This window comes from Paramormyrops kingsleyae, chromosome 1 (assembly GCF_048594095.1).
Source record: "Paramormyrops kingsleyae isolate MSU_618 chromosome 1, PKINGS_0.4, whole genome shotgun sequence".
NCBI lineage: Eukaryota > Metazoa > Chordata > Actinopteri > Osteoglossiformes > Mormyridae > Paramormyrops > Paramormyrops kingsleyae.
In genome coordinates this window covers 48,736,956-48,753,113 of record NC_132797.1, presented here as the reverse complement: position 1 = coordinate 48,753,113, position 16,158 = coordinate 48,736,956, and the positions used below count along the sequence as shown (strand labels likewise).

Here is a 16,158-nt window from a genome sequence, read left to right as displayed (position 1 = left end):
ATATATATATATATATATATATATATATATATATATATATATATATATATATATACAGGGGCGCCGTAAGGGGGAGAAAAGCTAGGACGAGTGACAGGGGCCCTAAAAAATTAGGAAAATAACTGGAATTGTTTGGACTGGGGGGCCTAATATGATATGCTGTGTGTATATATATGTGTGTGTATATATATGTGTGTGTGTGTATGTATATATATATATATATATATATATATATATATATATATATATATATATATATATATATATATATATATATATATGTATATTTAGGTGTAATTTCTTTGGGGCCGGGAACCATTTCCATTACCTTTTATGGGGAAAATTCGATCAGAATCCGAACTTTTTAGGATTTCATCCGGAGTTCTGAACGGATTACGTTCGAGTTCTGAGGTACCACTGTATATATATATATATATATATATATATATATATATATATATATATATATATATATATATATATAAAACCAATATTCATATTAAAGGTATTTCTCTGTCTCTTCAAGTCGAATCACTACTTTCCTGACAGTGTGATCTAATTGCATTATTTATAACGAGCTGGGGTGCTTAATCATTTTTATGTATAATCGAAACGCACGTTGCAATTAATGAATGCCTTCTCGTGGTGTTAAACTTACAAAAATTCATACAACAGCACTGTCGACCTTTGTCCTTAAAAAAATAAAATTAAGAATTCAGGAAGATCTGTTTGCAACGCAGCACAAATAAGCCATACCACTGGAAAGATGTTGGGGGTTCCATGCTTTCTTTTACCGTTTCATCTTTGTGTTCTACGGCAAAATAAGCCTTACCTTCATGCAACCGATGCTTTTTGTGATTTTGCGAGTATTTATAGCGCTCTTTTAATGTATACCCTTGATAAACTGCTTGTTTAAAATTGCTGTGTGGAGGTCAGATCTTTACTGAGAAACGCTGTAACCTGCTTTGTCCGCTTGACCGTCACGTTGCAGGCGTGAATGAGGCAATTCAACGCCTGGTGCACGGAGCATAGAAAGCTCGGAGGCTCCACTTGAAGGATTTGACAGTCAGGAAAAACGAGAGAGCAGAGAAGTAAATGTCAATCTGAGCGGTACGGGTGGAAACTGCTCCTATTGTAATGGTTTGGCATTCAGAGAGTCCGACCGGGTAAGAAATTCGAAATTTCATCCGAAGTAATTACCGGTTTCCCTTTGATCTTACCAAAACCAGAATAAGCTCTGTCTATGGTCCTGAAATGCAATCTGTCTCTGATTCTGTGCGCTTTGCAAAATTATATTATGTTACGATAGATTTTCCAGGTTTAGTTGGAATACACACATACAGATTTTTCTTTTGCCAAAGCAATGAAGACAATTGAATTGAGCCATTATTACTTCGTATTATACCATATACATGGATCACTACATGGTCAAACGGGGTTTAATATATGAAAAAGGTTTTTATATAGAAGTACTTGTACATCTCTCTTGGTGATAATGGAATTCTCACGATCTCAAAAACAACAAGAGAAAACCCTAGCACGTAAGAAATGAGTGGTTCGGTCGCACAATTTTGATAGTCTAATATGTAAACAGCCGAAGAAATTAATGTGCAGAGAAACAGTGAATAGGGATACCAGATTAAACGAATGGCTTTTGAAGGATACGAAAATGTTTCGGCTCTAAACTGTTATGCATGATGGAGACAGCCAGGAGCAATGGTCAGGTTTAACAGGGACTCTGGATTTAGTAGGGGAACTCGCACACACACACACACACACACACACACACACAAACACACAATATATATATATAAATATAAAATAAATAAATTCACTAGTTATTGTGTGTGCATCGCCCTGTGTGAACGAGCGTGTGAAGATATGTGCGTGCGTGCGAGCGCGTGTGTGTGTGACACGGAGACAGAGAGAGAGAGACATGAGGGAGTGGGTTTGTGTGTAAATCAAGAGGTTCTTCGGCCAAATCGGCACAAGAAAAACAGGTTTAATATTGTATTATTTCTGCCTGATCGAGGTGAAATGCTGCGTATTAAGACAATGACGTAGTATTTCCGTTTGTGCTTTTTAATGAACTCCGCTCTTTTTTTCTGGGGAGCTGTGACTGTCGTCGCTGTTATAATCAGCATTTCTTGCCCTTGTGAGATCGGCGATGCACATTTCTCTTGATAAATACCCTGATCTGCATGCTTTTCGTGGGCCCGTTTTACGACACGTTAAACTAAATAGTTTGCAATCGGAATAATGCAATGCCACTTTTAAGTCGTTGGATATGCATGGTGAGTGCGGCGAATGCATCTGGAAAAGGCTGCATTATCGAGGTTAAGTATACTTTCATCTGTAAGAATCACGTACGAATCGGAAAATTATTGATTTGCACGATAACGAAAAAATGTCGGGGGTTACCTGTGAGTTTTTGCATTTTTAACTAGTTGTTTCAAAAGATTATTCTAATAAGACAACTCACATTTTTCACGCCGGCTGTACATATTGTATAGCCACAGACCGCGTTGTAAAGCCATCAGTGTAGCATGCATTTGTTTCATTAGAATCGTGATGCTATATTCATTTATTTGGAATTTCATTTTATTACATGGGTGAATGTGTCGAAAATATTTATACTTATTTATGGCTAGTAGTCTAAAAATCTCGAATGCCTCCTTGCCATTTTATGCAGTAATAAGATAAAGAAAAATAATGTAAATATTCAAATTGTCGTTAAGGTTAAAGTTAATATTTATCAGGAATATTTTAACGTACTTTTATTTGTTTTATTGTGTTTGTGTTAATTGCAGAATCCTGACAGTCTTGTATTGCAAGGGTTTATATATAGGATATACTTGTTATGTTTCACTGTTTGCATTTTTATTATTATTATTATTATTATTATTATTATTGTTATTATGTTCATTGATTTATTTTTATTTTTTAGATGATGTTACGTACTGCTACTGCACTACAGTAAATCTGGCCGTCTATTTCTGTGAAAATGCCTATCTGGATATGGAAATTCACCCTGCTTGTTACCACATCTCTCAGCTTCGTGGAGATGTATGATGGTTATGGGGAGATTTGTAGAAATCTTTGTACATGCGAGGAGAAGGACGGGATTCTGACAGTGAGCTGTGAGAACAGAGGAATCGTCCGGCTGTCGGAAATTAGCCCTGTGCGTTTTCCCATGTACCATCTCCTACTGACTGGAAATCTCCTAAAGAGGCTATCTCCAAATGACTTCATCAATTACACGGCGGTTACTATTTTACATTTAGGGAACAATGACATATCTGAGGTTGAAACGGGTGCATTCAATGGACTTCAGGGATTAAGGCGGTTGCATCTCAACAATAACAAAATCGATGCCCTGAGGGATGATACTTTTGTGGGCCTTGAGAGATTGGAGTACCTGCAGATTGATTACAATTACATCACCCACATAGAACCCAATGCCTTTGGTAAACTTCACCACCTGGAAGTGCTGATTCTGAATGACAACTTGCTATCGGCTCTGCCTACCAATATTTTCCGACATGTTCCCCTGACTCACCTTGATCTGAGGGGCAATCGGCTGAAAATGTTCCCATATGTGGGCCTTCTGGAACACATGGATAAAGTAGTGGAATTACAGTTAGAGGAGAACCCATGGAATTGTTCTTGCGAACTCATTACTCTGAAGGCCTGGCTGGAGAGCATCTCCTACACTGCCTTAGTGGGGGAGGTTGTTTGTGAAACGCCTTTTCGGCTGCATGGGAGAGACCTGGATGAGGTTTCCAAGCAGGAATTATGCCCCAGGAGAGCCATTTCAGAGTATGAAATGCGGCCACAGCCACCTCTGAGCACGATTGGATACTTCCAGACCATGCCTGCAGTGGTGACAGTATCGGCTACATCATCCGCAGTTTTACGGTCTTCTTCAAGGCCAACAAAGGGCACTGGTCAATTGAGCAGGTCAAAGACCAAACCCACATCTCGCATCCCCTCTAATATCCCATACAACTATGGTCCCATAATTGCTTATCAAACTAAATCTCCTGTGCCTTTGGACTGCCCAGCGGCTTGCACGTGCAATTTACAAATCTCTGACCTTGGCCTGAATGTTAATTGTCAAGAAAGAAAAATAGAAAACATCTCTGATTTAAAGCCTAAACCATACAATCCAAAAAAGATGTACCTTACAGGAAATTATATTTCAGTTGTTCGAAGATCTGATTTCATTGAGGCCACTGGATTAGATCTGCTTCACCTTGGAAACAACCGAATAGCTATCATTCATGATAGAGCCTTTGGGGACTTAGCACATTTGCGTAGGTTGTATTTGAATGGCAATTTGATTGAGCGCCTCACAATAGATATGTTTTATGGCCTCCAAAGTCTGCAATACTTGTACTTAGAATACAATGTAATCAGAGAAATAGTGTCAGGAACCTTTCAATATCTACCCAATCTCCAGTTACTTTTCCTAAACAACAATGTTCTGAAAACCCTGCCTGGTGGCGTATTTTCTGGCTTGACACTAGCCAGACTTAACCTCTGCAGTAACCATTTCCAGAATCTCCCAGTAAATGGTGTCTTAGATCACCTGAAATCTCTTGTGCAGATAGACCTACATGAGAACCCATGGGATTGTTCCTGCGATGTGGTGGGCATGAAAATGTGGTTGGAGCTGCTTAATGCCGGCACAGTGGTGAATGGTGTGCTGTGTGAAACGCCAAAAAAGCTCACTGGGCAGGATGTGCGTTCTGTCAGTTCTGATCAGCTGTGTACAGACTATTCTGATGTGATTGTCTCAACACTGTCTCCAACTGAAGAGTCTTTATCAGAGAGCCCAACTACTATAGAAAGCTCCTTGAGATACACACCCTCCAGCACAGTCCCGCTGTCTGTGTTGATTTTGAGCCTCCTTTTGGTGTTTATAATGTCGGTTTTTGTTGCTGCGGGACTGTTCGTGGTCGTGATGAAACGACGTAAAAAGTCTCAAAATGAACGTACCAGCACAAATAACTCTGATGTGAGCTCATTCAACTTGCACTATAGTCTTTATAGTAACAGGTCAGTCCCAAAAGTTAAACCCCCTGCGGGACATGTTTATGAGTATATTCCACACTCGCTGGGTCACATGTGCAAAAATCCCATTTATAGGTCTAGAGAAGGCAATGCAGTGGAGGATTATAGAGACCTGCATGAGCTAAAGGTGTCGTACAGGAACAACACTGATGAAGAGAGGGACAGTGGTCTCAGGAGTCCCACATACAGTGTGAGTACTATAGAACCACGTGATGATCCCTCCCCTGTGCAAGATGCTGAGCACTTCTTCAGAGCCATTCTTGAGCCTGACAAACAGTCGCCCTCTGGACACAGTTACGAATATAAGTACAGTGGCCCTGCTTCTTATACCTATACACCGAACTATGATGTCAGGCGCCAGTTCTTGCATCCCGAGAGGATACGAGAGACTGTGTTGTACAGCACAACACCAAGTACTATTTACATTGAGCCCACCAGGAATGAATATTTGGAATTAAAAGCTAAACTTCAAGTGGAGCCGGACTACCTTGAAGTTCTTGAGAAGCAGACAACGTTTAGTCAATTTTGAACTGCTTGACTATACATTTAAATATATAAACATGAATTTCTATAAGTTGGAAGGTGCTTTGGCACTAGGGAACCATCGTTAAGGAAGATAAACCTGGGGTGTGCCGGACTATGTTATTCTTATTTTTAGAACCGCATTACATGACTGACATCAGATGCCATCAAAACGAAAATGGATGGATATAAAAGGTTGTGATTCATATCTGTCGATGCAAAATATATTTTTTTTACTTTTAAGATTACATACATATTAATGTAGATGTACAGGTAAATTTACCGAAATGAAGCTTAACAAGTATAATCATACATACAGTATATTGTGAATAACAAATGTTTATTATTCATCCTCTGATTTAAAGAAAAAGAAAAAAAAACATGCAAAATAACGGTGCACATTTTATTCTGTAGGACATTTCTGCTCTTGTCTGGTACTATTTATTGGTATATGCTCTTGAAATTCATCATGTTAACAGTTGATTCTTCCTTTATATTTCATAAGTTCTGTTTTATTGTCACACGTAAAGCCTCTGTGTTGTTTTGGATCATTTACAGTAGCTTGCATAGTCAGGTTGGCTTTATTTAAAGTTGGCACACCCCAATGTCAAATCAGACATTGTGTCAAAAAAGTGTCTTTGTATGCTTTCTGCACTTTTTGGAAGAGGTGGGGGGAGTGGTCTTCACAATATCTCAAAAGAAAACATAAGCCTATTATATATTAATAATGAATATCTGTATTCATTCTTAATATGTATTTTTAGTTGTATTTAAAACCCATAAATAATATTAAAGTAATAATTATGTTGTAGTACTGATATTTTAACATAACATCTATTTTTTATACAGGCATTGGAAACCTGTCCCTTACTGCTTTAGGTTTTGTTTGCTTTCATTTGCTTTGCACATATTGCACTACTTATATTGACCAAAATGTGTTTATATCAACAATAAATATGATATCAGGTTTTCATACATGCATACTATTTGAAACATTTCCACAAAAAAAATCTGAGGCAGCTATTGGAATTTAAGGTAGAAGAATTTTTGGTGTAATGGATATTTAATTTATGAATGACTGGTTCGGTGCAATTATTTTTCTACATTTTATTTGATTTGGCAATACATGTAAACATTTTCAGTGTACCATGAAATTACAACTGGCCAGACAGAAGCCGCTGATGTGTTTGATTCTTTAAGACTCAGTTAGAATGGGGTTGCTGAAGGTGTGTTCTCAGTGATATATTTGGGGTGACATAACATTAGGAAATACACAGTATATAGGAAATTCAGAATATTTGTAAAGATATTATTATTATTATTATAGTTATTATTATAAAAAATAATTAAAAAATTAATGATGGTGAAGGGGTAGATTAAACAATTGATATAAGATGGGCAAGAAAAAACAAAACAAAATATATTTGATTGATACTCTTACACCTTTCAGAAACATTTCATTTTTCACCTTTTCAGTGTCCGCTGTATATAGGCTCTGGCAGTGTGCATTTGTGTTTGATATGTGCACATTTTCCTGCTTAAGTTACTTGGTCTACTTTGGAGATATGTAGCACCAGCTAATTCCCTTCTTGCTTATTCTCTCAAGGATGTCACGTGATGGGTTCACAAAATTAACAATTCACTCTTGAATTGTAGAGGGTGCACATATCTGTATATTAACAGTTATATAGAAGTCATCTGAGCAATAACTCATCTTAACACCAGTAGGAGTTACAGGTGTTTTAATACAAAATAGCAATGTGCGTGTGACTGTTTATGTGTGTGGGGGCCCAAGAGACAATGTTTTCTGTTTATTATTAAAAATAATAAAAACCTTAATTTTTTGTAGCGGACACATATTTCCAGCTTCCTAACTGAATAAAAAAAAAAAGAAAAAAAGGATAGCATTTTTAAAAAGTCTGTAATTGCCTGTAGCTAATCCATCCATTTCAGGGCTTTGGCTAGCACTCTGGGGGAGGTTCAGACAACACTGAAAACCTGACCAGAATAACAGGAATACAAATATGTTAATGGAATCCAGGTTGGGCATTTTTTATCTTCACTTCTGAAATCAGAAACAGTACCTTTATCAAGCTGTGGCCTCTATAATTCTGTTGGCTGACAAAATGTAAAAAAATTTCATTTAAATATCTAGCTTAAGCCAGTGTGGAAGACATTGCAACCATTTTTTATTCTAAATCAATTTTAAAGCAAACAATGTGTATGAGAAACAGCAACAAGTTTATTTTTTTATTTTTTAAGAGTTAAAGGCATGAAAACAATTTGTTCATCTATAAAGTTGTCTTTTGTCTTTAATACTATGTAATTATAATTTTATAATTATTATTATTATTTTTTTCCAGATAAAATTGCAGTATCCATGTTTATTTCTATGTATGTACAATAATGTTCTGCTCTGTTTATTCTTACAATACAGTTATTTTGTAATTGAGCAATGGAAATGCAACCTTTTTAGGTATATTTAAAAAGAAAAACAAAAAAACAAATGTTTTCTGCTAATTTTATTTGCCGTCTTTTATTCCCTCACAAATTTTTTTTTCTTTATCCAATTACTAGACAGATAGGTATTATCTACTCTTTCTAGGAATATATATGTGAATGTACATTTTCTACTTTTACAAATTATATCTAACATAAAACAGAACTTGAAAGGGGGGAAGGGCTGAATTATCAGTAAAGTCTTTGGAATCAGCTGACTTTTTACTGAGTAGTCCTGTATAACGGGTTGTACCATTTACAAACCTAAATTGTCCCATAAGTTTGGCATGTCCCTGTGAGTGATTTTTCTTGTGGTGTTACTCTTGCAGATCCAATGCCATGGTGTCCCTGATTTTGATGAATTCCAGTCACAATGTTACTGACTCTCTAGGCATACCTCAGGATGTTTGCCCAAAAACAGGAAGCTGATTAATTGTTTCCACCATCGTGTCAATAATTTAACTAATGTTTTTTCACTATATTTTAAGAGCATCCCTTTTTCAGTGGGAGCTAAGTAGATTTGATTAAAAATGATGAGTGCCAGTGGCAGTAAGAATCAATGTTTTCAGGAGTCTCAAGCAGATATGTATGTAGATTGTGTACATACAAAATATTGTATGCCAATTGGCAGGTGGACGGGATGGTAGTATAAGATGGTTGGTGATTTGCCATAATCCGTAGTTCCATCCTGTTCAGTTTGGCTATGGGGAAAGGGAAATGAAGGCATGATTTTGTTTTTAGTTAATTAACCTTACATATCAAGATATTCTGCTAGCTTCTGCGCACACACCTAGCGGTGATTTTGCCAGGGCTATTTTTTATTACAGGGTGATAAAGGTATGTTTACTGCCACTATTTCTGTATTTCAACATGTGACACTGTGACAAATGGATTCAGTATCTGTGTTTTTGTGTGTTGATAAATATGAGCAGATGTGCTGAAATTAAAATTAGCTTCATTAGGAAATTCCTTGCAGCCTAAGATGCAATAAGGCTTGTAAAAGGAAGTGTCCTTTGATTGGTCTGATGGTGGACTGGAAGGAGGGACAAAATTAATTTTCTGCTTTTCCGTGGGGGATTTACTATTATTCTTGCATTATTTTGCAAGGAATTCTGTAAAAAAAAAAAAGGATATTTTTTATGTGTGCACTCACATATGGCACTATTGTTTTTCAGCAAATGGACATTATTTGGTTCCCTAGCAGACACTAATCAAAAGTAATCTGTCCGGCTGACTATTTCACTCTACAGAAAAAAAGGAAAGGCACACACTGCACTAAAGGTCAATAATTCACACCGTACACTTTTACATGATAATTATTTGACCAGATGAATGGTGACTGAATAAAAGTGTGACTCCTAATTTAATACCTTGCTTTGACCATTGATTTGTCACTGAATGCAGCAGTTGCAGATAAATTAGCAACAATAACAATGGATACTTTTTTTATTGATCCCTGTGGGGAAATTGTCTTTTTATGTTTCCCTTGACTTGCTCTTTGCAGAGTAAGCTGTCTGTGAAGGGCAGCCACCTGTTGGGGCACCCAGGGAGCAGGGGGTTAAGGGCTTTGCTCAAGGACCCACAGACATGCTGAGGCTGGGTTTGAACCAATGACCTTCTGACTACAGATGTACAGGCTTAGCCCACAGAGCCACACACTACCCCCAGCCCTTACTTATACTGTATGAGTAAGCTGAGCTTTAGCAAACATTCATTGCAAGGTAACAAGATGACTAATTCAGTACTTAAAACATAATGCTAAATTCAGACTACAGAAGTTTTAAATGTTGTGTTTTAAAAAAAGTGCATTCCAAATATATTGGGTTATGTTTAAAATTTATGTTATATATATTTTTGTATGATCCTTATACTATTTTCAAAATATATCATCACATTATAGAATATGCATTGCACTACAATTTATGTTTGGATTACAGTGTTATTCTAACTTTCAGGTGGTTTACAGTGCTATACCTTATATTTTGTGTAACTAATTATGAATCAACTGGGCTGTGATTACATATTTATGTCTGTGTGAGATTTTAATTTTTACAGGGGTTTGATATTGTAAAAGCTGATGCCCCACAAATATCTTATTGCATTTTTTTTGTTTGTTTTTGAATTTGGACTGGATTCTTAAGAAGAAACATAGGCTACGTTCACACTGCCATGCTGAAGTGACTCAAATCGGATTTTTTGCCTTAATGTGACACTGTTATGATCGCAGAGATCGAGCAGGCAGGAAGCGGCGATGGACGAGACAAGCAGGCAGGATTGCGAGGAACGAGGGTTTATTCGGGGAGACAGGGCAGACAGCGATGCACACAACTGGGGACTGGAGCAGGGACCGGGACAGGTTGAGACTGGGCAGGGATTTCAGGCGAGGGTGGACCCAGGACAGCAGGCGTAGCTGCGGGCTACGGGCGAGACGGGCAGGACAGGCGGAACTGCGGGCAGAGCGGCGGCCTCAGGCAGGGCCGCGGGCAGAGCGACAGTGGCAGTAGGCACCTCGGGCAGAGCGGCGGCGGCAGCAGGCACCTCGGGCAGAGCGGTGACAGCAGCAGGCACCTCGGGCGTGCGGCCAGCAGGGGGCGCCTCAGCAGGCACCTCGGGCGTAGCTACCCGGGGAGGTGGGGCTGCAGGCAGGACTGCAGCAGGAACCCCAGGCGTGTGGCCAGCAGGAGGCGCCTTAGCAGGCACCTCGGGCGTGTGGCCAGCAGGGGGCGCCTCAGCAGGCACCTCCGGCACGCAGCCAGCAGGAGGCGCCGCAGCAGCAACTGCTCCAGCAGGAGCCTCGTGCACGGCAGCAGGAGGCGCAGCAGCAGGGGCCTCGTTGGGCGGTACGACAGTCGCCGGAACAAGCGAGACAGGCAGATCAGGAACGATGGGCAGATCAGGAACGACGGGCACATCAGGTATAGGTGCCAGGGTTGGTGCCGGGAGAGCAGGCGCTGCCCCTTTAAGGGCCTTGGGGATCCGGGGAATTGCGTCCCAGACGGCCCTGGCCCCTTTAAGGGCTAGACGCGTTCCCCGGAAGGGGGAAGCTGCCTGCGAAGGTACCTTCGCGGTGGTGGTGATGTCCGGGGCGATCAGGGCTTCCCCCGATGACTGGCAGGGAAAGAAGCTGGGGAGAGAGAGGCAGCTCCCAGGAAGATTGTCAGGTCCTCCTTCTGTCTCTGCTCTCTCTTTTTCTTCTTCCTCCGGCTTGTGGTGATGGAAGGAAGCTGAGCCGTCTCTGTAGGGACAGGAGGCGGTACAGCAGCCCCAGCGCAGCACAGCGCGACTGACTGGGCTCTACGGTCCGTAATCCGCTGTATTAGCAGCCTAAGATTCTCGTGTACTTCCTGCAGGGGGTACGCATTCTGGACCTCGGGTTGGGACAGCCAGTACACCACCTCTTGCAGCAGACCGAGACACTGGTTTTCGGTCCGCTGCGGTGTGTCTTCTTGCGGGTCCGTCATTCTGTTACGATTGCGGCGATCGAGCAGGCAGGAAGCAGCAATGGACGAGACAAGAAGGCAGGATTGCGGGGAATGCGGGTTTATTCGGGGAGACAGGGCAGACAGCGATGCACACAACATCAATGACGGACACCCAACTAAGGAAGACGTGGACTAATATACATTAAACAAGCCGAAATAAAAGGCAACAGGTGATCACAATCGAGAAGAAACACGAGGTAACGAGGAGGGCGTGGCACACACGGGGATCGGACGAGCCGAGCGTGACAGACACAGACCTGATCTTTTCAGGGCTGTGTGGACACAGAAATCTGATCTTTTCAAATTGGATTTGTGTCACTTTCATATGTGGTACTAAATCGGATACATATCCGATTCGCGGCCATGCGACCTGAATGTGAACGCTCAGATCGGAATTCATGGGGCTTTTTGCTTATACGCATGCGCTGACATCAGCCTGCACCGGCAGCACAAGATGGTAAAAATGGAGGAGAGCTGCGATAAGTCAGTGGAAGGATGGAGAAGTTGGGGATTTAATTGATATTTGGGGAAATTAATCTGCTCAAGCTAAACTGGAAGGAACCTGTCATAATAGAGTAGTATTTGAAATAATTGCCAAAGAAATGGCACAGCGCGGACACAAACGAACGTGGCTACAATGCCAAAGAAAAATAAAGAGCCTGAAGTCAAAGTTTAAGGAGGCAAAAGACTCGAATCAGCGCAGTGGTCATGGCCGCACAACGTGCCAATTTTATGACCAGCTTTTTACCCATGTAAAAACGTATCAATGTGCGCATGTGTGATGTTTCGGAGGACCAATGCGTCCACATTACAGTCAGATACAGGTCACTTGTACTTATGAATGTGAACTGTCAAGATAGACAAATCCGATCTGAGCAAAGAATCGGAATTGAACAATATGGCTGGTAGTGTGAACACAGGCATAGTATCTGTTCAGTGATTCAGTGTGTACAGGGTTCATTGTGGCTTAAAACTTAACACAAAAGGAGGTCAGTGATAGCAATGGGACATGAAACACTAAGGAGCTCGGCAAAGTTTGTGGGGCACCCCGACAGAACCACGTCAATGCGTGTTAAACTGATCCATCATGCCTGACTGAATCTGCATTTGTGATAGACCCCAGTCAATATTACACCTACATAGTGTTTCAGAGAGAATTTCCCGAGAATACTGAATTTCCCACAGGAGTTCCTGGCAAAGGAAAACATTAATTTCAGCCTTTTCTTTCCAATGAATTACCCCTTTTCAACAGTCAGTGTTTTTTTAAGCTTGGGTTTTTACCCAAGTTTGAGTAATATCTTCCCAGACACACTGATGCATAGATTAAGCCCATCATAGAGTCCGGATAGCCTTATGATTGACATAACTGGTACACAAGTACGCATTGACCTTTAAAAGCGATACGTGCGGCAATAGATTGTTGTAGCAGCGTGAATGCGTACGTATTTTATGTGCATTTTAACAATTGAAGTACGACTTAGCATATAAAGGTTAAAATGCACTATAATTTCTTGTCATATCGGCGCAAATGCAAATAAAATAAGTATGCATTCATACTGTTACAACAATCAATTCCCGCACGTATAGCTTTTAAAGGTGAATGCGTACTTGCGTACCAGTTATGTCAATCCCTGCTTATAATAATTGATTTCATTATTTATTATTGTTTTTTGTTCTTTTGTTTTGTTTAATGTATAGCATATCATTCTTTATTTGTAGGGAAAAGTAATATTTTCTAGTAGAGAAAATTTATGTTTTCTGTGTAAACTAAGCGCCTTGATTGATGATTTCCACTCCCTCCATAATGAATTTAACATCATGCACTTGATGTCACGGCGTGTGTAGCACGGAGCGGGGAAGCAGGCGAACAGAAGCCAGGGATCGGGGAATACGGAGTTTAATGTCAGAAACACAGAGCACGAAAACAACAACGTCACAACGTCAATGACCGAACTGGGGATACAAACGGAAACGCGGACTAAATACACTGAACTAATGACAACAAATCAAAACAGCTGTAAAACACTGGGATTCCACATGAGGTTAACGAGGGGGCGTGGCACACATTAGGATCGGACGGAGCGGGATATGACAGAACCCCCCCCCCAAAGGCGCGCACACCGGGCGCGCCCGAGAGGAGGCGACGAACGAGACGAGACCGGGGAACAGGACCTGAAAGACAAAAACCAAAAACATCAACGAGAAACAGGAAACAAGACAGAGACACAGAACAGGAACAAGAACAAGAACCAAGACAAAACCCCACAAATGACAGGGAACGCAGACAGACAGACAAAGAAGGGAGACACAGAGGGCACAGAAGGAACACCGAACGACGACACAAAGGGGCTAGGAGGGAACACAGGAACCACAGAGGGACAAGGAGCAACAACAGGCGGGACGGAGGGAAAGGGAGGAGGAGCCAGGGGAGCCCGAGAGAGCCCCGGCGGGCGACGGGCAGCGGCCGCAGGGACCGCAGGCGACAGGGAGGAGGGAGCAGGAGGGAACCACACAGGGGCTGAGGGAACGGGACGAGGGAGAGACGGAGGGGACACGGAGGGAGCAGGAGGGAACACCAGCGGAGGAGGGTAGGAGGGGGAAGCCGCGGCAGGCGACAGCGCAGCCGGAGCCGGCGAAGGCGCCGTCCGACGCCCCACCGAAGCAGGGGGGCCCGGAGGCGACCGACATGGAGCCGGAGGCGACGCGGAGAACCGGCACCGAGGCACCGGGGGGGGACCCGGAGGCGACCGCCGACACAAAGCCCGAGGACCCGCAGGCAGCCACCGAGCGACAGCTAGGGGCCGAACGGGTGAGCCAGGGGGCAGGGCGGGCGGGACCCGGGCCCGACGCAGGTGTCCCCGCCCTTTCCGGGAGACTGATAGGCGGGGACCTGGCCGGGGTCTGTCACACTGGGGTGACGGTGGCAGAGTCACAGGGGAAGTAACGGGGGCAGTCACAGGGGATGCCAAGGCAATCCCCGAGGGGTCCCACTCAAGCTCCCCCTCTGACTCCGCTATGGAGGGAGGAGCGTCAGGGCAGCAGTCCGGGACCTCCTCGGGGACAGGGGCCTCGGGAGCCGTGGGGAGCTGAGCTGAGAGCTCAGGGGCCGCGGGGAGCTCAGGCTGGGCCGCGGGGAGCTCAGGCGGGGCCGCGGGGAGCTCAGGCGGGGCCGCGGGTGTGCGGCCAGCTGCAGGCACGGGAGTCACTGGGGGCGCCTCGGCTGGCACCTCGGGCGCGCAGCCAGCAGGGGGCGCCGCAGGGGCAGGAGACGACACAGGCGCCTCTGGGGGCGCCGCAGGGGCAGGAGACTGAGCTGGGAGCTCAGGCACTGGAGTCACGGGGAGCACTGGAGTCGCGGGGAGCACTGGAGTCGCGGGGAGCACTGGAGTCGCGGGGAGCACTGGAGTCGCGGGGGGCGCTGCAGGCGGCTCAGGAACCTCGGGGGGCGCTGCGGGTTCAGGAACCTCGGGGGGCGCTGCAGGAACCTCGGGGGGCGCTGCAGGAACCTCGGGGGGCGCTGCAGGAACCTCGGGGGGCGCTGCAGGTGGCGCTGCAGGCTCTGGAACCACGGGGGGCGCTGCAGTCTCTGGAACCACGGGGGGCGCAGAAGCAGGGGCCTCGGACGCGCGACCAGCAGGGGGCGCCTCGGCTGGCACCTCGGGCGCGCAGCCAGCAGGGGGCGCCGCAGGCAGAACAGGCTGGTCAGGCAGGACAGGCTGGTCAGGCACGACGGGCAGATCCGGAACGGGCGCCAGGAGGAACGCCGAGCGAGCTGGTGCTGCCCCTTTAAGGGCTCGAGGGACCCGGGGAATAGCGTCCCTAACGGCGCGTATCCCGCCATGACCCAGGCGCGCTGGCCGGTAATGGTATGCCCCCATCGGAGGTGGCTTCTCCGGATGGGAGCTGGCCAGGCGGGTAGCGGCGATGTCATCCCAGGCTGGGTGCAGAGAGCAAGCCCCCAGAATGACTTCCTGCATGTCCTTTGGTTTTTGTTTTCTCCGTTTTTTGCGGCTGGCTGCTTTCGGCGGAGTTGCGGGCACCTCTGGCAGCTCCGACAGCTGACCATATGGCAAGCCACGAGCTGAGGCTTCCTGTTTTAGGTTCGCCTCGGCTACCCCGCGTCTGTCGCTGCAGCGTCTCACGCACCTCCCCAGCCAGGTGCGCGTCTCCGGGCAGGGACATCGCTTCCAATAAGTCCCTGCACCGGGAGGCTAAAGCCTGAAGCAGGGGATCACCCTGAACTTCAGGCTGGGCGAGCCGATATAATACCTCATCCGTGCAGCTGAGGTATTCCTCCTCTGACATCCGTGGTGTCTTTGCGAGTTCGGTCATTCTGTCACGGCGTGTGTAGCACGGAGCGGGGAAGCAGGCGAACAGAAGCCAGGGATCGGGGAATACGGAGTTTAATGTCAGAAACACAGAGCACGAAAACAACAACGTCACAACGTCAATGACCGAACTGGGGATACAAACGGAAACGCGGACTAAATACACTGAACTAATGACAACAAATCAAAACAGCTGTAAAACACTGGGATTCCACATGAGGTTAACGAGGGGGCGTGGCACACATTAGGAT

General features: G+C 44.3%; 1 protein-coding gene across 6 annotated transcripts in view; it reads left to right on the top strand.

Moving 5' to 3' along the window:
• Window positions 1-1,029: 1,029 nt before the first annotated feature.
• The window catches only part of LOC111843181 (SLIT and NTRK-like protein 5), a 53,180-nt gene continuing 38,051 nt past the window's right edge, over window positions 1,030-16,158 (top strand). For 2 of the 6 annotated variants that reach the window (XR_011992938.1, XR_011992935.1), the window contains exon 1: window positions 1,030-1,166. Coding sequence is in view for 4 of the 6 variants with exons in the window: in XM_023810538.2 (XP_023666306.1) it covers window positions 3,005-5,605 (2,601 nt within the window). In the remaining 2 variants the exon portion in view is untranslated. Of the gene's footprint in view, window positions 1,167-1,874; window positions 2,337-2,947; window positions 7,948-16,158 lie in introns of those variants that run through there. The other 4 variants (XM_023810538.2, XM_023810539.2, XM_023810537.2 and 1 more) reach the window with 4 other exon arrangements.